Below are 20561 nucleotides of genomic sequence, written 5' to 3'. Positions count from 1 at the left end.
GTTAATAGAACGTTCACTCAAAGTTCAAAGATTCAAACGTTTTCATAACTTAATTTAGAACATACTCTAAAAAATGTTGAGTCCTTTCAACCCAACTTTGAAAATATGGACTACAGTAATCTAACAGCTGGGTTAGTTGACCCAAAGTTGGGTTGAAACAACCCAGCATTTTTTAGTGTGTATTTTTATTATGCGGATGACACGAGTGAAAATCATAAATAATGAATTCAGGATGACATCTTGAAGGTCCACCGAGCTTTTTAAAGTGTTTTGGGCATGAGTCAATTTTCAGCTGATGCTGATGCTGTGACGTCACGGAGGAGAGCCGATGGACTGGAGGAGGAGAGATGCGAAAAACAGGGGAAGACCGGAGGAGCACGATAAAAGCTGAGACATTACTGTGCCAGAAAGCACGGAAAAACATGAGACCTTAAACAGCAGCGTTAACACGATGCGTCCTTCCGTCTGCTGTTGGCAAACCAGAAATGCGTGAAGAGCATCCCGGATAAAGGTAATATATCTGCTTCCATCCGCACGCCTCTCACAAAGAACACATGAGTGGAGTCGACTGTATCATTTTTATCTTGTAAGCCAATGATTAGGGTGATTACTACACCGCTGAAGTGCGGCCGGTGTGGATAAACTGAAAATAAACACGTCTTGCTCTCCATACAAGCATCCTCCCTTTCATCCATATATTTATATTTTATTTTATTTCATTTTTTTTATTGTTTTTTATAAATCAACCATTATGTTCGCTTCTTATTATTGCTCAATAGACAAGACCTAGTGTATTTCTAAGAAGTGTGCAGGAACGAGGCTGCAGTTATGCGTTTTGCTTCCTCAGCTATTGAGAGACCACAAATGCAATGCGCATCTGAAAGCGGAGCTGCGCATTGGTTGCAGTACGTCGTGTGCACGAGGGAAGAAGAAGTGTCATATCAATGACCTCCTTGAAGCAATGGCGCTTCAGCACGATACCTTGCTGCATAAAATCTGATTATAAAACGGCTATTGTGATGCTTTTCACAATGGCTTTAAGCAATTGTGTTGTTTTGCTCTCCTTATCTCAATGTCACCATGACCTACACTCTTAGAAATAAAGGTTCTTAGTGGCATTGACTGTTCCATCGGGGACCTGTAAAATTCATGAAATCTTTCCAGGTTCTTTATTTTAGAAAAAGAATGTTCTTTCGATTAGTAAAATGTTCTCAGAACTTTGGCTAATGTTCTGGCAAGGTTCCCTCAACGTTATAAACAAACATTCCTCCAGTAATGTTAATAGAACGTTTGTATAGAATGGTCTAGTCTTTCATAATGTTCTAAAAAAATATTATTTTAACATCAATCATGGAACTTTTGTTTTCTAAAACGATTTAGCTGGATGTTCATCTGACATTTTTTGAATGTTACTACTTTCAGAACGTCCAGAGATCATTCAAAAATAACATTCCATACTGTTTTCAAAATAATAAAGCTGGAAGGTTCCCTTAAATGTTTGTTTAACCAATAAAAAGTATTTAAAACATTTAAAATTAATGCTGTGTGAACATTCAAAGAACCTTCAATTGTAATGTTCTCATGATGTTTGCAAAATGATCAAATTAATGTTTCCTTAATGGTCTAAATAACATAGAAAAAACTTTCTGAAACATAAAAAATGTTGTTGGTTTTTTTTCATGTTTAGAGAACATTCAATAGTAACATTGCCATAATGTCTGCAAAATCATAAAATTGAATGTTCCTTAATGTTTGCATAACGTAAAAAAAAAAAAGGATTAATTTTTGAATCATTCTGAATTCACTTTTTTATAACTTAATGGTAACCATTATAAAAACATTCTTAGAAGATATTTATTAGCTGGGTTAACAATAAGAAAAAAAAATGGTTCTTTTAAGAATGGTTCTTCTAGGGTATCGCTTTGTGAACCCTGGTGTACTCACATTAGGCCCAGATGGCTTGAACCGAGCCCGAGCTCGATTATTAACCATGCTCTAGCCCACCTCTTCTAAGTGAGCCAGGTATGGCTAAACGAACCATATGGAGCGATCACACTTATCAAAGGAACCAGGTTTTGGGGGTCAAATGCGCACGAGCATGGTTCAGATTGCCTGGTGAGAGTTCACCCTAAGAGCACTTTGTGCAGCTGTTACTGTACTGGAGAAGTGGAGAAGTGGTAGATTGCTTTTTCTTGTTTTCTGAAATGTGTATCAACACTTTTTTTCCCTTTTAGTGTGAGCAGAATGTCATCTCCTGGAATGGGCACCTCGAGCGACCCCCTGTTGTCCAGTCCTGTAGGGGGGAAGTTCGGGATTGCCCAGCAAGGCACCTGGAGAGCCACTCTGTCCAAAACGTCCAGTTTCCCATCGTCCACCACACGGCACCTCAGTCACAGAGCCAACAACTTCCAGAGGCACCCGAAGCGACGGAAACTGATCAGGCCGTCTCCACCACCACCGCCGAACACACCGTGTCCCCTGGAACAGCTCGACCTGAGCGAACTTCCTCCGAGACGCACTTGCCCCGAGCTTCTCTTGAATGGCTGCATTTTGTTTGGGATCGAGTTCAGCTACGCAATGGAAACGGCGTATGTCACACCTGTGTTACTTCAGATGGGGCTGCCCGACCAGTTCTACAGTCTAGTGTGGTTCATCAGTCCAATTTTAGGTAAGCAGATCTTAAAGGATTCAGTTCCTGTGGTTCCAACAAATGTAGACCATTAAAGTCCAGTGATTAAGGTTACAAAAACTTTATTTTCACACAAGATATAACGTTATTTATGTATATGTATACCGAATATTAATGAAGCGACAAGAACGTTTCATAAACGTTACCTTAAAAAACGTTTTGTCCTAACCTTTATATAACTTTTAAAAAATGTAAGTGAAAGTTGTGAGAACGTTTTCTGTTAGCGGGGATCCTGGCTGCTCTATTCAATATGTTGGTTTAAAAACGAATGAGGATTTGAGCTGTCAAGCTCTAAGAATTAAGGGAACACTCCACTATTTTTTGAAAATAGGCTAATTTCTCAACTCCCCTAGAGTCAAACAGCTGAATTTTACAGTTTTTGAACCCATTCAATTGATCGCTGCATCTGGCGGTAGCACTTTTAGCTGTAGCTTACCATAGATCATTGAATCTGATTAAACCATTAGCATCTCGCTTAAAAATGACCAAAGAGTTTCAATATTACGAAACACATCTCTGCTATTGCTGCAGCTACACAAAGTAGCACTAGTAGGGACTATTTTCAGGCAATGCATAATATCACTCCTTGATAATTACGCCGGAATGAGAGTATAGTTGCTAGCCATATCGTCCTAGAAAATTGCAACTTTTCATTTTCGTCAGTCTTATTACACGATGTAACTACAGAAGAGACAAGTTTTAAATAGGAAAAATATTGAAACTCTTTGGTAATTTTTGAGCAAGATGCTAACGGTCTAATCAGATTCAATGATCTATGCTAAGCTAAGCTAAAAGTGCTACTGCCAGACCCGTAGATAAGATGAACGGATTCAAAAATGCTAAAACTCAACTGTTTAACTCTAGGGGAGGTGGAAAATTAGCCTATTTTGTGAATGATGAGTGTAGTTCAGTGCTAACAACACTAGGGTCATGGGTTGGATTCCCATGAAAAGCATGAACTGATAAATTAGTCACTTTTATGCAGTGTGAATTACTTTGGATTAAAAGTATCTGCTAAATGCATAAATGTAAATAAAGTAGTTTAAAGTAAAGTAAAACTAGTGTGCTATATTCCAAAGTCTTGTATAAACAAGTTGCCTGTTAACTGTAACCAGAGGTAAATTCAAATATATTTTCAAATACACTTGTGTGAAATATTTCTTTAAGTGTCAATAGTGTTGTTAAGCCAACATTTAACCAGTTAAGTTTTGTTCTCTCTATGATTCTCAGGGTTCCTTCTGCAACCATTTCTTGGGGCATGGAGTGACCGGTGTACATCTCGCTTTGGCCGCAGGAGACCGTTTATTTTTGCCCTGGCGATAGGTAAGCAGTACTGAATTTAGTTACTGTTCAATCAAGCAGCTCGTTCTCTATTTGCTGTTTAATATGTGACACTGAATCTTTTGTATTTGGTTATAATACTGATTGAAATGTTGCTCTTTCTTTTTGTGTGACTGTAGGGGCTCTGCTGGGTCTAACACTGGTGCTGAATGGACGGGACATTGGATCGGCTGTGGCGGACACCACCCTCGATCACAAGTGGGGCATCGTGCTGACGGTGTGCGGCGTGGTTCTGATGGACTTCAGTGCCGACTCAGCTGACAACCCCAGTCATGCATACATGATGGATGTGTGTAGCCCAGAGGACCAAGACCGAGGCCTGAATATGCACGCTCTTCTGGCAGGTCCGAGAAAATCTCTAAGATTATTTCAGATTAATCATTCATTTAAAGCATTTTTGTTTTTGAGCTAACAGCCTGAGCTGTGGTTCTCATAAGGACATTATTTTTCTAATAATACTCACAATTCAATATATGTAAAATCACTTCAGTGTTATTTCATCAAAAATTATATACCACCTTTTATATACAAAATTTTAATATTTTCAGTTTTTCATTATGTTATTGTATGTTATTATGTGCTTTTGTCATTTTTAAAGTAATTTATTTCATTTAGAAGACAACATTTCTCATTTTTGTTTTTTTTATTATTTTAGTTTTATATTTTTATATTTATATTGATTTATATTTTCATTTAGCCATAAAAGTATACTACTCCCAGATCCATTTAACACATTTGACCATATTTAATTAAATTCCCTCTGTGTTATTTTATCATTTTTTATATACTCTAATTTAATAATATTAATTATATTATTTTCTGTATATAATTTGAATTTGCTTTTATTTTTATATTTTTAGTTTTATTTTAAGTTTTGTTTCAGTTTAAGTCATTTTGTGATGTGCTTTGGTCATTTCTATAAGTTTATTTTTTCTTTATATTTTTTTTTTTTTTTCAGTTTTGGTTGGGGTAATTTTAGCACTTCAGCTACTAGTTTATTTTATTTAAGCTTTACTTCAATCACCAGCAATACGTAAATTAATAATTATACACAATAATTATTTAATAATTAATCAAATGTTAAAGTTTTACTTACAAATAGCAAGACTCAATCACATTACCACTGCAACTTTGATTTAACTCAGGTCTTGGCGGCGGCTTCGGCTACATTGTGGGTGGCATTAACTGGGATAAAACTGAGTTCGGAAGGTCAATGGGTGGCCAGCTCCGGGTCATATACCTGTTCACCAGCATCACCCTCACTGTCGCCACAGCCATGACCCTCACCAGCATCCCTGAGCGACCTCTGCCCCAGTCCCAGCCTCAAACCAGAAGCTCCCAAATCCTCAAGAGCCCCAATCTTCCTCTGCCGCCCTCCCCACCTCCTCCTCCTGGAACTGCTTTGGACCAGGACGATGAGGAGGAAGAGGAAGCCCTCTATAACAGCCAGTTCTCCAATCGCCATTACCAGGATCTACTGGGTCGCTCCAGCAGTGCCAACGCACGTCTCTACGCAGGCCTCACCAGCCCGATTTCCCCTCTGAGTCCTCTGACACCCAAATACGGCAGCTTCATCAGTCGGGATAACTCTCTCACTGGCATTAATGAGTTTGCTTCCTCCTTAGGCAACTCTTATATAGACAGAGTATTGATTGAATGCTACACTGGGCAGCAGACTCCATTAGAACCCGAGGCAGTGGCTCCGCCCCTTCCACCAAGGGACACACCCCCTCCTCTTCAAAGCGAAACACCTACCACATATGAAGTTTCACAGCAAAACAAACTCTCGCAGCCTAATGGACAGTTGCTGGCGACTGAGGAGTTGCGAGCTAGTGAGCAAAAGCCAGCCATTGAACCCGCTGTGCAGCCTAATGATGTCCAGCAGGCTGCGTCTGGATCACAGAGAGGCAGTACCTCAGGGATACTGAAGCGCCCCCAGAGTCTGGCCTTAATGGAGGACCAGCTAAATGCTCCAAGTGGCGGTTTGGACAACGGCCGTAGGCGTACTGTCACCTTCAGTCAACAGGTCAGTGTGTACTGTAGTTAGTTTATGTACATAAATATACTTTAACCTTATTTAAATTGCCTTAGTATCTAAACCACATATTATTTGCATACTCAAGTCAAGGTTGCAGAATTTAGTAGGGACGCTAGGTACATGTCCCTACCAATATCCAGCAACTACTAAATTGTCCCTAGCAATAATTTTGATCAAACAATTACATATATATAGTTTCTTTCTTTCTTTAAGTGTGTACTCATGCTTTTTATGTATACTTGCCATTGAACTTTAGCATGTTTTTGCTCTTTTCCCAAGGTGGCAAATATATTGCTGAATGGCATGCATTATGACAGTGATCTCAGCAGCACCCATGAAGCAGCAGACTCTCAAATGTCAATAAAGCTGCTCTGTACTGCCATCTACAGGATGCCTCCATGTTTACGAAGTCTGTGCACCAACCATTTCCTAGGTAATAGAGGTTAAATTCCCTAAATTTGCTGTTTTTATCATTTTCAAAATAAATAAAAAAAATACATGTAAATATTTTTAAAGTTAATTGAAAGATTGCTGAAAACAAAACATAAGTATACATAAAAATAATAATAAAAAAATTATTATAAAAAAAAATGATTGTAACAAAAATTAACAATGTTTCCTTGGCAACTAACTGAAATAAAATTGAGAAATAAAAATTAATGAAAGCTGAAACACTTATATTATTTAAAAAATAAAAATTTTATTTTAAAATAACAATAATAATAATAAACATGACTAAAACTTAATACATTTTATAAGCATCTACTAAATGCATAAATATAATATAAAAAAAATAGTCAAACTATCCAAATTAACAAAACCTCCATGGCCACAGGATCTGTACAACTTTACAAATGAAGAGCATGTGGTTCAGCTAATATACAACGGTTTTCTAAATCTTTCATCTTCCATCACAGGTTGGTTATCGTTTGAGGGGATGCTGCTCTTCTACACTGACTTTATGGGGGAGGTTGTGTTTGGGGGCGACCCAAAGGCCCACCACGATTCAGAGGAGTACAAGCGCTACAATTCAGGCGTCAGCATGGGCTGCTGGGGGATGTGCATCTATGCATTTAGTGCTGCTTTTTATTCAGGTTGGTAAAAGTGTGACCGTGCAATCCGAGCATGCACATACTGTAGATTCTATGTAGTAACATGTCTTTTCCTCTTGCAGCCATTCTTGAGAAGCTGGAGGAGCGGTTCTCATTACGTTCTCTGTATTTTTTCGCCTACCTGGCCTTCGGTTTGGGCACAGGACTGGCCACTCTCTCCACCAACCTGTACGTGTTGCTGTCTCTCTGCGTCACCTACGGCGTTCTCTTCTCTTCTCTCTGTACGCTGCCTTACTCTCTGCTCTGTGAATACTACCAGAGCCCACAGGTGAGAGCATCTGGAGAACAGAAGCAGAAAATGTACAAATAAATACAGTTGTGTTTATTGGACTCTACATATAATGGAAGTCTAAGGGGCACAGCATATGAAATGATATTGCATTTCATAAGAATATCATCAAGATGATACATTATTTTTGTGAACCCAGCTAACAGAGAACATTCTCGAAACGGTGGCTAACGTAAAATTATATGGTTTTTAATAATGCTTTCAAAATGTTAGCACAAAAACATATAACATTACAAAATACATTTAAACATTATACATGGAAAATTTTAGTTGGACCTTCAACTAAATTTTTTTTAAATGTAATAACTGAAACAATTGTTCAAGTGGAATGTTTCCTTGATGTTTGCATAACCCAAAAAAGTCATTGAAACATTTTTTTTAAAAAATTGAAGTTTTGCATACTCACAGAACAAAATGTTCTTGGGACATATTTTTGTTAGCTTGCGACATGAGAACAGAAATAAAATAGCTTGCTAACCCTGTATGGGTAAAAGTATATAGATTATTTAAAATCGCAATTTAGTGAATGGCAACTTTTACACAATACACAGAAATAGGGATATAATAGGAATAATTGCATATAAAAAATATTTGCAAAACAAAGATTTCCACATTTCTGTAATATTTTATTTAAAATCACAATATAGTGAACAAAATGTTTTACACATTTCACAGAAATAGGGATGTAATAGCGAAAATAGGTATATAACATTAAAAAACTTTCCACATTTCTGTAATATTTTGCATCATAGACTTTCACTGTAAATGCAGTACAAAACATACTTTTTTCTGTTTTTATGTGGGGCCTAAAATTATTTTGGTGGTTTTCAACTACACATTGATTGAGTGCTACATAAAAAATAAAAATAAAAGACATTTTAAATCTATTAAAATAATTTTTAAATCAAAGCTGAAATAAAATGAAAACAAAGAAATATATATAAAAAAAATAAAGCTAAATAGAAATATAAAAAATAATACGAAATGACAAAAAAAAGTACAAAAAATTACTGACTTAATGATTTTATTTTTTTTTGTTCTCAAGTAGGGTAAAATATGTTTTTTTCACAGACATGTCCTGGGCAGGGTTTCTAAATTGCCTAAAAAAAACCTCTCCTTAGATGTATGTGTATTTGCATTTTTTAATTCTAGTTCTGTATAAATCCTACTTTCTCACGCAATGATTGGTCTATTATGTACAGTGCCCTCACGCTATTGGTCAAACAACATTTCAGTCATTACATTAAGCAAGTTTAGGAATACAAATAGGAATACAAAGCTAAAACAATTTAGAAATCCCAGCCAAGACTTGATTTCTGGGAAAAAGAGGACGTATGGTCACCTGACCTCCATCATGTTGTCCCTGCAGTTCTGCGGCTCATCAGAGGACGGGACCAGGCGTGGTATGGGGGTGGACATCTCCCTGCTCAGCTGCCAGTACTTCCTGGCACAGATCCTGGTTTCGGTGGCGATGGGCCCTCTGACATCGCTGGTGGGAGGGGCCCAGGGCGTGATGTACTTTTCGAGTCTGATGTCATTTGTGGGGTGCCTGTACTCCTCACTGTGTGTGGTGTACCATCTGCCTCCACCCGAGGGTGAGCCTCCCCAGAGTGAGACGCAGCCACTGCTGGTGCACATTTAGACCTGATCTCTCACACACCGGGTCCAAAATTAACAATCTAGAAGCAGAACACAGTTGTTTGGTAACTTTGTTTAATTACAACATGAATTAAATCACAGTGTAAAAAGCTCCTTGATATCTGGGAATCAAATCAAAGAAATTCAAACAGTCCAGTGACTGCCATGCATCTTCAAACAACTTTTTCTGTAGTGGAAAACTTCATTGGATGTTTATAGGAAACCCTTTTTTTTGACAAATTTGAACAAACCTAAATTTTGAGGAGCAGTATCATAATGTACTTTTTTTTTTAATTACACAAATATAGAAAGGTAAAACAGTTAAATAATTCCTTTTTCAAAAGTACAACAGATATACACACACTAGGGCCCATAAGTCCGAGACAAAATTGGAATCAAAGTTTTTTCATGGAAAACACAGAAATGGAAAGAATTCATAATGCAAAAATAAATTTATAACATGAAGGATGATACATTTTTTTTTGAAAAAAAAAAAATCTAATTCAGTTTATGCAAATTAGGCAATTGGTAATGATTTTTGTTGTTTTAATAAAATAAATAAATAAATTATAGCAACTTCTGGACCCTAGTGTATACTAAATTTACTAGTAGTTATAGGTAAAAGTTAATTTTGGACCCTGTACACACACACACACACACAGCCAAACAGCTCAGACTCCTTGCGCTTGCTCCTACGCACTACTGGAGATGTGAGAGAGGGTAAAAGAGCTGTGATTCTGACTGTGCATCTCACTCAGATTTCTAAACATAAGCATGCTGCAACAGTGACTGCATGACAGCAAGCTTGTGTTGTGTGTGTGTGTGTGTGTGTGTGTGTGTGTGAGAGAGAGAGAGAGAGAGAGAGAGAAAGTGTGTTTGTGTACATGTGATGCCTGACTACTTTCACTTGGCTTGTACATAATGTGAAATGTTTTTTTTTTTTTTTACTATCAACTCCTCATGAAGGAAGAAGCCAAAACTGTTTATAGCTCCCTGAACACTCTTTCTGTGGTTCATTGCTTCTAATAAAAGTAAACCCCTCTCACATATCCAAAGCAAATGTATCCTGTCAGTGAACTGTTTGAAGATCTGTCGGTTTGTTTGCATGTAAAGCCACATTGATGCCTTATTGTAGGCCTCTGTTTCGAACTGTACCGCAGTAAAACAGAGAACGTGTGTGTGTCTATTGGTTCCTAGGTTTGCATACAGTATTTAGACTCATTATTTGAATACAAGCTACCTTCTACACACATCCTTATGAGTAGGAATATTCCTTTCGCATGTTTGCCATACTGTAATGGCTTGACACTGGTGGACGCTCCAATGACATAGTTTTAAGAAAAACATAAATGAGGTATTTATGGTTCCCCTACTGAGGCATGTCATGGAACGCAGGTGCTCATGCCTGTTTCCCAGTGGTCTGGCGTTGATCGTTGTAATGACAGTCATTCTTGTCATTATCAGGCAGAGCTGACGTTGAGGCTGGAGTGTGAGTGATCGCAATACGGAAACAAGCCGAGTGTGGAAGAACAAGCCGAATGTATTGTTCGGTGACTACAACAAATCTGGACAACCGATATGGACTCTCCACCAAAGCCCTCACAATTGTGCGCCCGTAATGCTAAGCATCTTTTTTGTTGTTTTGTTTAGTTTGTTTCGCTTTGCAATACATGCAGCACATCAAACCTTTAAAAACTCCAGGTAGCAAGCAGTGAATAAAGAACTGAATGAGACAAAGCTCATTATCACATTATTTTCCTCAGTCGTGTGTTATCTACACAAAGATGTACAGATCTTCCACTCTGGAAAATAATATGTTTATTTATTTTTTATTAATAAATTAATAAGTCGCATTGTACAGGTACATGCTCTGAGAAATAAACAGTTGTCACAAGGTGAAGGTTTTCTGCTGCATGTGGCAGGTGTAAGACTGCTGTAGTTTCTAGTAAATATAACCAGCAGGGGGCGCAGTAGGATCTCAAAAGGAGGTCAAACTAAAAATATTGAAGGAATAGTTCACCCAGAAATGAAACTTTGCTGAAATGGTCAAGATGAGTTTATTTCTGCATAGGAACAGATTTAGAGAATTGTAGTATTATATCATTTGTTCACCAATGGATCCTCTGCAGTGAATGGGTGCCGTCAGAATGAGAGTCCAAACAGCTGATTAAAAACATCACAGTAATCCAAACCACTCCAGAAACAAACCCATGATCAGGGGCGGAGCCAGAAGATGTAAACATTCGGGGCTTAGCCCAAACCTAGGGGGCTGCAGGGTTGTACTCCGCAGGGGAGATTTTTTCCCCCCATTTATGTCAGCTAAATGCACTATTTTTCAGGCTGTTTGAGATAACAGAATGCCTAAAAATCTATACACTATCCGGGAAAATGATGGTTACTCAGAAAAAAAATATATTCACCCAGTAGAGCCTACAAACTATTTTGTATTTAATTGTTCTCCAGCTATATTTGTCAGTTAATCTATCTTTTTATCCCACTAATGTGCCGAGAACAGTTGTAAAACATGCCCTGAAATAACTTAGCATTTGATACATTGGGATATATTGCTTTTGAATCTCTCTCTGGCCGGTGAGGTTTGCTGTTACGAGTTCCTTTTAAAAAAAATTATGTCATGTCCATAATGTTAATTTCAGGCGGTTAGTCAGTGAGCTCGCTACGACGGCGGTGAAATAAAAAGCCCACCAGCCCCTAATGACAACGACGAAGAAGATGATTTATATTCTTCTTCGTTAGTTTTTATCAGCAGTTGGCAAACAAGCGAAGTGATGCGTGATGCTTTACCGTCCACAACGCACAGTAATAGAGCTTTTGTTTCTTTTTTTTGCCGCTCCAGTCTGAGAGACTGAGAGGAAATGAAACAAAGTTGAAGTTATTTTAAAAAAGCTAAAAGATTCGGGGCTTTTGACAAAACATTCGGGGCTTAAGCCCCATTAGCCACCCCCCCGCTCCGCCCCTGCCCATGATAGTGGTGTTCTAACTTTAAAACACTGGCCATAATATGAGTGTATTATCCAAATATTACTAACTCAAAAAAAAAAAGCCCATCCCGTTGTCCTCTCACACTCAAATAGTGAAATGTAGAACGTTCGCTTGTAAACGGTGCTTGATCTGTGCATAAAAATGTGAGAAAAAAAAAAACTATTATGGATTGAGGACTTGTATTTTAGTTGGAAGCAATGGTTTTAATAAAAATAAAAAGTTGATGGATTTGTTTGTCATAACCATGCAGCATTTTGCTTCACACACCGTTAACTAATGGACTGGATTAGTGTAGATTGCGATTATTTTTATCAGTTGGTTGGACTCTCATTCTGACGGCACCCATTCACTGCAGAGGATCCATTGGTGAGCAAGTGAGGGAATGTTAAATTTCTCCAAATCTGTCCCAATGAAGCTAAATCCTTTAACCTTTGTGCAAGAAACCACAACAAATTTTAGCACCAGTTAACTTCTTTCACATATTTGGTGCATGTCCAATCTTGTTTCAAAAAGCTTAAAATTTGTGTTTTGCAACCCCCAAAACAACGTTAAAAAAAGACCCAAGAGGCACTGGTTTTAAAAAGACAAGACTTTTTTATTTTATTTTTTTATTTATAATCCTGAACCAAACTATACAAAGCAGTGGTCAAAAAGCAACCAAAACACAATGAAAAAAAAAAAAAAGGTTTCGCTTGAGGGACTGAAAGAACGACCAGTATCAGTATACAGTTCTGTTATATTTTTTTTTTTCCATTCTGCTCTTCCCATATAAAACGCAATGATAAACAAAACCCCAAAACTGTACATAAGGATAGACAGATACAATCCTTTTAAATGCATATGGAACAAAAGACCTTCAAGATTTAAAAAGGGGTTAATTAACATGTTAAGAGGGCGGGCGATGCGTTGATATGAACCATCTGCTATGTTAACTGATCTGCCAAAGCGAGGGATTAACTTCCAGCAGCACAACCAGGTTAAACATTGTTTATTAGCCCCTGCTTAAAACTCATCTTTGGTCTTTAGTAGATTGAAAAAAATGGCACCCATGAAAATGATAGAACCTTAGGCTTTCAGTTGCTTGTGTGTATATCCGATGGTCAAATAACAGAGTAGAATGTGTGCTTGTTAAATGTGTGCTAAAATAAAAATTGTTCCTTTTAATACAGGGTTCTAATGTTGGTCCAATAAATAAGGTCTTACAAAAGGGGACGGGGTCATGATGTTATGGGCCTCAGTGCAATATAAAGATCTTGTAGCGCACAAAAAGAATTGAATCTGTGAAATATACAGAAAAGCACAAACTCTACTAGGTCAAACTGACCATACAGACAGAGCTACTGAAGGCCGGCAAGAACTTTAGGCTTGGACTTCAGCCTCTGTGGAGTCACCATTCTCCTCTGTCTTCTGTTTCTTTGTTTTGACTGCCTCCTGAAAGCAGACGGGCAAAGATTAGACGTGGTAAAGATGATGGAAACGTGTTGTGGAATGCGTCCGAAACCCAAACCCACCTCCTCTTCTGCTGGACGTTTCACGGGTGTCCCATCTGCCTTTTCTTCAGCACCGTTCTCCTCCTCCTCCTCTGCTTCTCCTGCTGTTAAAAACCAAACGTGTTTTTCAATAACCGGTTTTTGTACTAGTAAAATATGTAATGAAGACATAGCCGAAGTCAGACTCACCCTCGTCATCATCTCCACCCTCTTCTTCCTCATTGGTTTCCTCTTCCTTGTGTGAAGCACCATTAGTCTAAAACAGAGAAAACACTATTAGTGAAACGGATACCAAATTTGTTATATCACCAGACGATTTGCAAGTAATGTTAATAATTAACGATAATTACGAAAAGTGTATGGGAAGGTCAGTTATGTAAAAGCCATGTGCTGAGAACCACGTGCACAGCCTCAAAGCTGTCATCTCATAAGATGCATCTGTGGCAGTCAATTTGAACCCTAAACAAAGAGCAGCACGATGAAAGAAGGGGAGGGGGCCCTCTAACACCTGCACGGCAAGCGGGTACTAGGGGACAAAAACCACAAGGCCTGCTGGGAAATACTCAATGCTTACTGTTCCATTTCCATTGGCAGGTGCGTCTTCACTGCCGTTTTCCTTTGCAGCCTCCGCTGCCTCCTCAACCACCTCCTTCTTCTCTTTCAAGTCCTGAAACGAAGCAGAAGTTTATCAGTTAATAAATAAACCCCCTCTGACTGCATAAACAATACAGCATGTGATTATTTCATAGGTAGTAAAGGGGAAAGTTTGTTTCTTTGAGTTTCCTCCCCACACACACACACACACACACAGATGAGCCACAGACCACACACACACCAGCTGGCTGACTGCCTGTTAAAATACATTCAATGGCAAACCAACACCAGGGTCATGAAAACCGCCTCAGGTTTCGGCATTAAAAACACTTACTAAACTATGCAATCTTTTTTTTTAGGTATATTAGTACGAACAACACGTAGTCGTAATGGTCACCTAATCATTAACTCAAGTGGACTAATATGAAATTACGTTGGAACTGAATATATGCGAACTGTTATTTAATGGGGAAATAAGTAAATCCGTTTTTGTGTGCGTGTGTTCTTTCTCTGACACCTGCACCACAATAGATCTATTATATAGACGCCTTCGTGAATTAAATCTATTGTACCGACACACATGTCGAGGTCACTTAAGGCTATTTCGCGCCAACTGCCCCTTTTATTCCCCGGCAGGAACCGTGCACGCGCATGCGCGCACACGCGACGGGCTGGAAACAAAAGAGTGCAGAGCGCGCGCCAAGACAACGTGCTCGAGAGACCGGGGGCGGGAGGTGCGAGCGATTTACAGCACGCGGCGGCGATATTCCCGCCTATTCGAGCGGCGGAGATCAAGAGCCTTGACTTCACACACACACACAAACACACACACACAATCAAAGAAAGAAAAAGAATGTAGCAGATGGTTCACCAATTCACTCCTTCCTCAACTTAACGTTAATGGGATATGATTACACGTTGAAATCAGTCCTCATAGAGTTTCTTATTACTTGTTTTTGAATGAAATGTGCGTAACGGTCGTCCATTTAACCAGTAACGTTAATTTTAACACGACTCGACGCGGGCTGTGAATAAACGAAAAGAAAAGATGCTGCTGTTCGAAATATTCTGTTTTAACGTTTTGTATTCTCGTTAAGTATAACATTTATCGCCAATTAAAATATCTCACTGACTTGTCGATTTTTCCTGTGTTTAATTAACGTAGACAGGTAACATTAGGTTCAATTTCTTCAAATACATAATTTTTCAATCAAGCTTACCTTGGCGGTGATCTCTGTGGTGGTGGTCGTATCAACAGCGGTGTCAGCCATGGTGGTTTATAGAGATGTTTCAAAGAAAAACGTCCGAGAAACGCGTTAGAGGAGGTGGGATGAGGTAGGACACGGTCGAACAGGAGGAGGAAGAGTGAATCAAATCTGCCTGAACCTGAGAACTGAAAGAAGTGTCGAGAGCAGCAGCAATCTCACTGACATCTGATTGGACAGGATCGTGGCAACGTAAATCCGTTCTTCGATTTGATTGGAGGAGTCACTGTCAATTGTTTCATGACGTCCCGCCTCTTTAGTAATGCGCCCGTTTTGTCTTATTGGTGGAATATTTAATTTTACCTTTACCCGGTCTTTTAAAAATACTGCTATGAAGGTCAGGATTCATTCAAGCCATTCTGGTAACTTAAATATAAATATCTGACTTTTTATTTCTCTTTGTGTACATTTGAAGAAAATTCAAATGGAGCTTTTAGTTATTAAAAAAAATCTGTTGCTTTTGAGGAAGAGCTGTTTATATATATTTGCCACTATTTCCCATTCTTTTTGAAAACTGCAAATCGTTCACTACCCCCCCCCCCCCCCTTTTTTTTTTTTTGACATGATCCCTTGATAACTGCTTTGTGTGGTTGGAACCTGCCTCCAAGCTTGCACAGATGAATGCAAGCTTCTTTGGGGTCTTTGTTTACAGCCACTGTTTCATTAGCATGTTGTATTCAGAGACCATTGTGTCCCAGATAGGAGACACACACCAGGCAGCCGTTTCATTCATAAAGAGAAGTCACACCAAGATGCTAACATGACTATTCCACATCATCAAACATCTCAAAACAGAAAACCAACTGATTTATGGCTTAAAAAGATAAGACACACAGTCATTTTGGCTTCTCCATCACAGGAAGACTATACCTGTTGCACAAGGAACAGATTAAGGCTGCGGTTAATAACGTTCCCTACCCTACTTCCCCTTTCAAGGGGTCAAACCCTGCCTCACATCTGTAATTCCTTAACAGGAGCAATACTCTAGTATACTAAACTTTAAATTATTTTAGTCAAAAATGTGGTGGAACATTTCTTTTGGGGTTTCCTTTGCACACACAGAGATAAACCCCCCTCTCTCATCCAGATCTGCCAAACCATGGTAACAAAGCCCACTTGGTGGTCACAGATGGTGTTGGCCTATGGTGTGCTCTGTTGGGGGTCAGCATGTAGTCTTCATTCTATCAGATGAAGTTTTAAGCAGTACTAGACCACTGATTTAAACCTCAGCTTTGACTCATGTAAATGAAAAACGTAATGAAAAAACGAAAATGGTGATTTGGAGACTAAAGCTTTATTCAGACTAGTTTTCCATATGAAACGCAGGTAAATTTGTGTTACTTTTCCGGTGTACTCTGTGAAATCTAACCCAACCGGAGAGGAATATAACTTTTTGCTTATATAAGATTTTCACGTTGTGTACAGATCCTCTAACTGCGTGCCCTGTTCCCTTTCATAATGGATTTAGGAATTTCTGTGTAATAATAGTTTGTGGTTCAATAACTGCTGTCATCCCACACTATTATAAAGGATCCAAAATGGGGGTTTCACAGATTATCTTAAAAATAAACATTCTTAAGTTGCATGAAGATCCTTTAACATTAATGGGACCTTTCCATTGTACATACGATTATTGAAATGTCATTTACACTGAGAAATAATGGTTCTTTTTCACAGAGAGGTTTTTTGGGGAACCAAAAACATTTCTTCTATGGCATCAGTATGAAAAAAAAAAATCCTTTTGGAACCTTTATTTTAAAGAGTGAAGAAGAACCGTTTTTGGATTTCCCAAAATAACCTTTCAGTATAAAAAGAACCATTTCTGAGTGTGAAGACCATATGAAAAATCAAAATAAGCTTTTTTTTTTTTTTTGTGCAACAGAATGTTTAAAGTTCTTAACGGACCCATAAATGCCAATAGCTCTTCTTTTTAAGAGGTCATCCAGTGTAAAAAAGGAAATGTAATAATTAAAATATCAACAATGAAAAAAAGTGAAAAATGCACCAACATCACCAAATGGATTTGCAAAAACTCTTCTTGTTTGCCACTGGTGAGAAAAACCCTTTCTTCAAACTCATTGGCTGAGCAGATGTTGATGCTGAAGCAAAGAAGCAGTTCATGAAATGATAACATTAACAGCAATGCCATTCAATAAATGCATCCCAACAAAACAGTGCTTAAGAAAATACAAACACAAGACTTCATATTGACACGTGGATGTAATTGGCCCCTGAGATGAAAGTGTTATATGCAGTCTCAATCTGAAGAGGTCTTAAGAGCTTGTGTTCAGATTGGTTTGGAGTTTGGCAGTTTGTCAGAGTGGGTGGAGACGTGTCAGACTGACAGAAAATGAATTCAATCTCATGAAGGCTTGTTTGCGCTTGGACGTAAACTCAGTGGAACACATGCAAATAGAGGCTCTTTCATTGGGGAAATGATGACCATATGTAGCAGACACCGAAACAGCCGTCTGCTGCTGGAAGCCCATGATGTGTCTGCCGTACAAATCCAGACAAATAACAGACGTTTTTTTTTTTTTTTTTTTTAAAGAAAACACTTCTTGTCCAAGTATTACTCATTCGCTGCCACTGGAAAATGGGAGCAAACGGAGAGGAGAGACTCTTTGTTAGGTCATTTCCTGTCGGTTTTTCTTTTTTCGTCTAGTAGACCCACAGCCTGCCCACGAACTAGATTTGTTTCCATGGATACTGGAACAATTCCAATGATTGCCTGCTGTTTTTTTAGTGTGCTCTTTGATGAAGGAAAGCCTTGGGATAACCAGACATGGGAAGAAGAAGAAAAGAGCCAGCACGTTCCTCTAATCCTCACATTTTCTTTCATAGCTACTCTTTCTTTTTTCTTTTTCTTTTTTTTTATTCTGTTGAACACACAATAAGATATTTTGAAAGAATGTCAGTAACTAAATACTTTCTGGTAGCCACTTGCACCCATAGTATGGAAAGAAAACATTGTGGAACTCAATAGCTATGGTACATGGCAAAAATACTGTGGAAGTCAGTGGCTATGGCAATTAACAAAGGCAAAATTTCAGTGTAATTGCAAATAAAAATCTGAGATGTAATCAAAATCCACAAAATTTACTGTCTTAAAAGGATAGTTCACCTGAAAATAAAATAAAAATGTCATTACATGTGATTATTTAGCATTTATACTATATAATAGTTACTATTATATAGTATAGTAACAATACTATGGCAGTCAATGGCTACCAGGAGCTGTATGGTTATCAATAAATATCTTCTTTTGTGTTCCACAGAAGAAAAAAACTCATGCATGTCTCAAATGACAAAAGAGTGAGTAAACGACTATAGGGTTTAACATTTTTGGTGAACTGTCTCCCTTAATGCATGTTTCTGGCTATTTATCAGTAATGTCATTCCACTGCTTCTGAAACAACTTTACATTTCAGCTGACATCACAAATGCCTCTTACTTCTTACTTTTCACAATACAATTGGTTCCCACTGAATACAATCACATCCCATCTACATTTGTAAATTTTTAATATACCATTTCAACATCAGATTTTGACAAAAAAAGGGGGGTTCTGAACAGCATTTTAATAGAGCTGATGCACTACTATCTTTGATATTCAAAGCTATTTACAGTTCATCAGTGAGATAGACTACATTAATTAGTTGTAAAGCAAATCATAAACTCTTATCGAGTCAGAGATGGCATATATCATATATATATTAAACTACAGGTTTCATAGTAACCTCAGATATGTGGTTACTATAGAGACTTGTCGTCAAAAGTCTGCAACTTCCCCTTTGGTGAAGGAAGTAATTTGTAGTTGCACATGAATTTTCGAGACAAAAGGCTGCAACCTGATCCTTGGAATCTAAGGGGCTTTAGGGGAGTTTGAGGAGGAGTTTGTCAAAGATCGGGGGTCAGAATTAAGGAAGAAAAGGTCACCATAATTGGAAAAATCAAAGGGAGGGCTTGGTGTTCCAACTGTGCGCTTTTGTCTTGAACAGTGGTAACCCTTAACACTGAAAATCAGCCACATATACACAGAAAAAAAAAAAAGTTGTAAATTGCTAGTAAATTTCACAATTTCAAAGTTGCGGGAAGTAACAAATTGAATTTAACACAGAATTTAGAAGTAGAAAAACTGAAATATTATTATCTTGTAAAATATACAAAAAAATGTATAGGCCTACACATTATAGAAAGCAACCATGAGCGTAGAAAAGCATTACAGCCAGTTTGAATCATCATTTGAAGTCAGCATGTTTAATATTTTATTTATTTATTATTTACTATTTGATACCTCTTTTGTAAGTCACTTTCAATAAAAGTTTATGCTTAATGCAGAAGCATTAATTTGATTTGAACAGAGACGTTTGACCTTTTTGACCTTTTTGAAGTCACATGCAATTCAATAGAGATTATTAATGACAATGAAAAACATTTATTTCTTCAAATAAAATCCTGTTAAATCTGCACAAATCATTACAATCGGACATGGTCACATTTAACCTGCATATTTGTCCCAACATCTATCATCTGCATCTCTAATTCAGGCTTTGTCTGCGTACTGTAAAAATCCAGGTGCAGTCTTTTGTGTCCTCTCCAGGCACAGACTTTTAATAGGAGATGATGCTGTGGAATGTGGCCAATTTCCCCCCTGTCCTGAATGGTGACGCTCAATGGATGAGGCATGCTGGGTACTCCAGTAAGTGTGTCCACTGCACTGGCCGTTAACATAACAAAGAATATGAGATGCAGATGAATGAACTACAAAGCAAGGGTAGTTCAAGTATTTTCTTTTTTGCATTTTTAAAAGGCTGATCCTAATAGCACAACACTTATCAACAACTTTAGATGAATCATTTATGTTTGGTGCACAGGATGAATGACTTGCTAAAGTTTAATATTGTGGATTAGGTTGTTATTTAAATGATTAAACCATACTAGAAAAAAGGTTGGAATAATTAAGATTTGTAATTGTTTGAAAGATTTATTTATTTATTTGTTTTCATTTAAAAAAATAAATAAATGTAAAAACAGTAACATTGTGAAATATTATAACTTTTTAAATCTTTTTTTAATAAATATATTTCAACATATTTTAGAAT

General features: G+C 37.8%; 2 protein-coding genes across 4 annotated transcripts; one reads left to right on the top strand and one right to left on the bottom strand.

Annotated features, from left to right (window-relative positions):
* Positions 1-256: 256 nt before the first annotated feature.
* slc45a1 (solute carrier family 45 member 1) lies at positions 257-11007 on the top strand. Of its 2 annotated transcripts, XM_052609267.1 has the most exons (10): positions 257-511; positions 2235-2668; positions 3920-4012; positions 4150-4374; positions 5176-6056; positions 6348-6501; positions 6986-7162; positions 7243-7448; positions 8839-9064; positions 10572-11007. In XM_052609267.1, exons 2-10 carry the CDS (start codon positions 2245-2247, stop codon positions 10598-10600), a joined length of 2415 nt encoding a protein of 804 aa, XP_052465227.1. In that variant the 5' UTR covers positions 257-511; positions 2235-2244; the 3' UTR covers positions 10601-11007. The 2 variants fall into 2 exon arrangements, with proteins under 2 accessions (XP_052465227.1, XP_052465226.1); XM_052609266.1 differs by lacking the exon at positions 10572-11007 and having other exon boundaries at positions 8839-10283.
* A 1674-nt stretch (positions 11008-12681) lies between these two features.
* si:ch211-222l21.1 (prothymosin alpha) lies at positions 12682-15613 on the bottom strand. Of its 2 annotated transcripts, none has more exons than XM_052609265.1 (5): positions 15412-15613; positions 14172-14264; positions 13787-13853; positions 13619-13698; positions 12682-13538 (listed from the first exon to the last, which is right to left on the bottom strand). In XM_052609265.1, exons 1-5 carry the CDS (start codon positions 15460-15462, stop codon positions 13467-13469), a joined length of 363 nt encoding a protein of 120 aa, XP_052465225.1. In that variant the 5' UTR covers positions 15463-15613; the 3' UTR covers positions 12682-13466. The 2 variants fall into 2 exon arrangements, with proteins under 2 accessions (XP_052465225.1, XP_052465224.1); XM_052609264.1 differs by having other exon boundaries at positions 13619-13701; positions 15412-15606.
* Between the last annotated feature and the right edge of the window lie 4948 nt (positions 15614-20561).

Source organism: Carassius gibelio, chromosome A11 (genome assembly GCF_023724105.1).
Source record: "Carassius gibelio isolate Cgi1373 ecotype wild population from Czech Republic chromosome A11, carGib1.2-hapl.c, whole genome shotgun sequence".
NCBI lineage: Eukaryota > Metazoa > Chordata > Actinopteri > Cypriniformes > Cyprinidae > Carassius > Carassius gibelio.
Note: the sequence above shows the minus strand (reverse complement) of the source record. Positions and strands in the feature narration are given on the sequence as shown.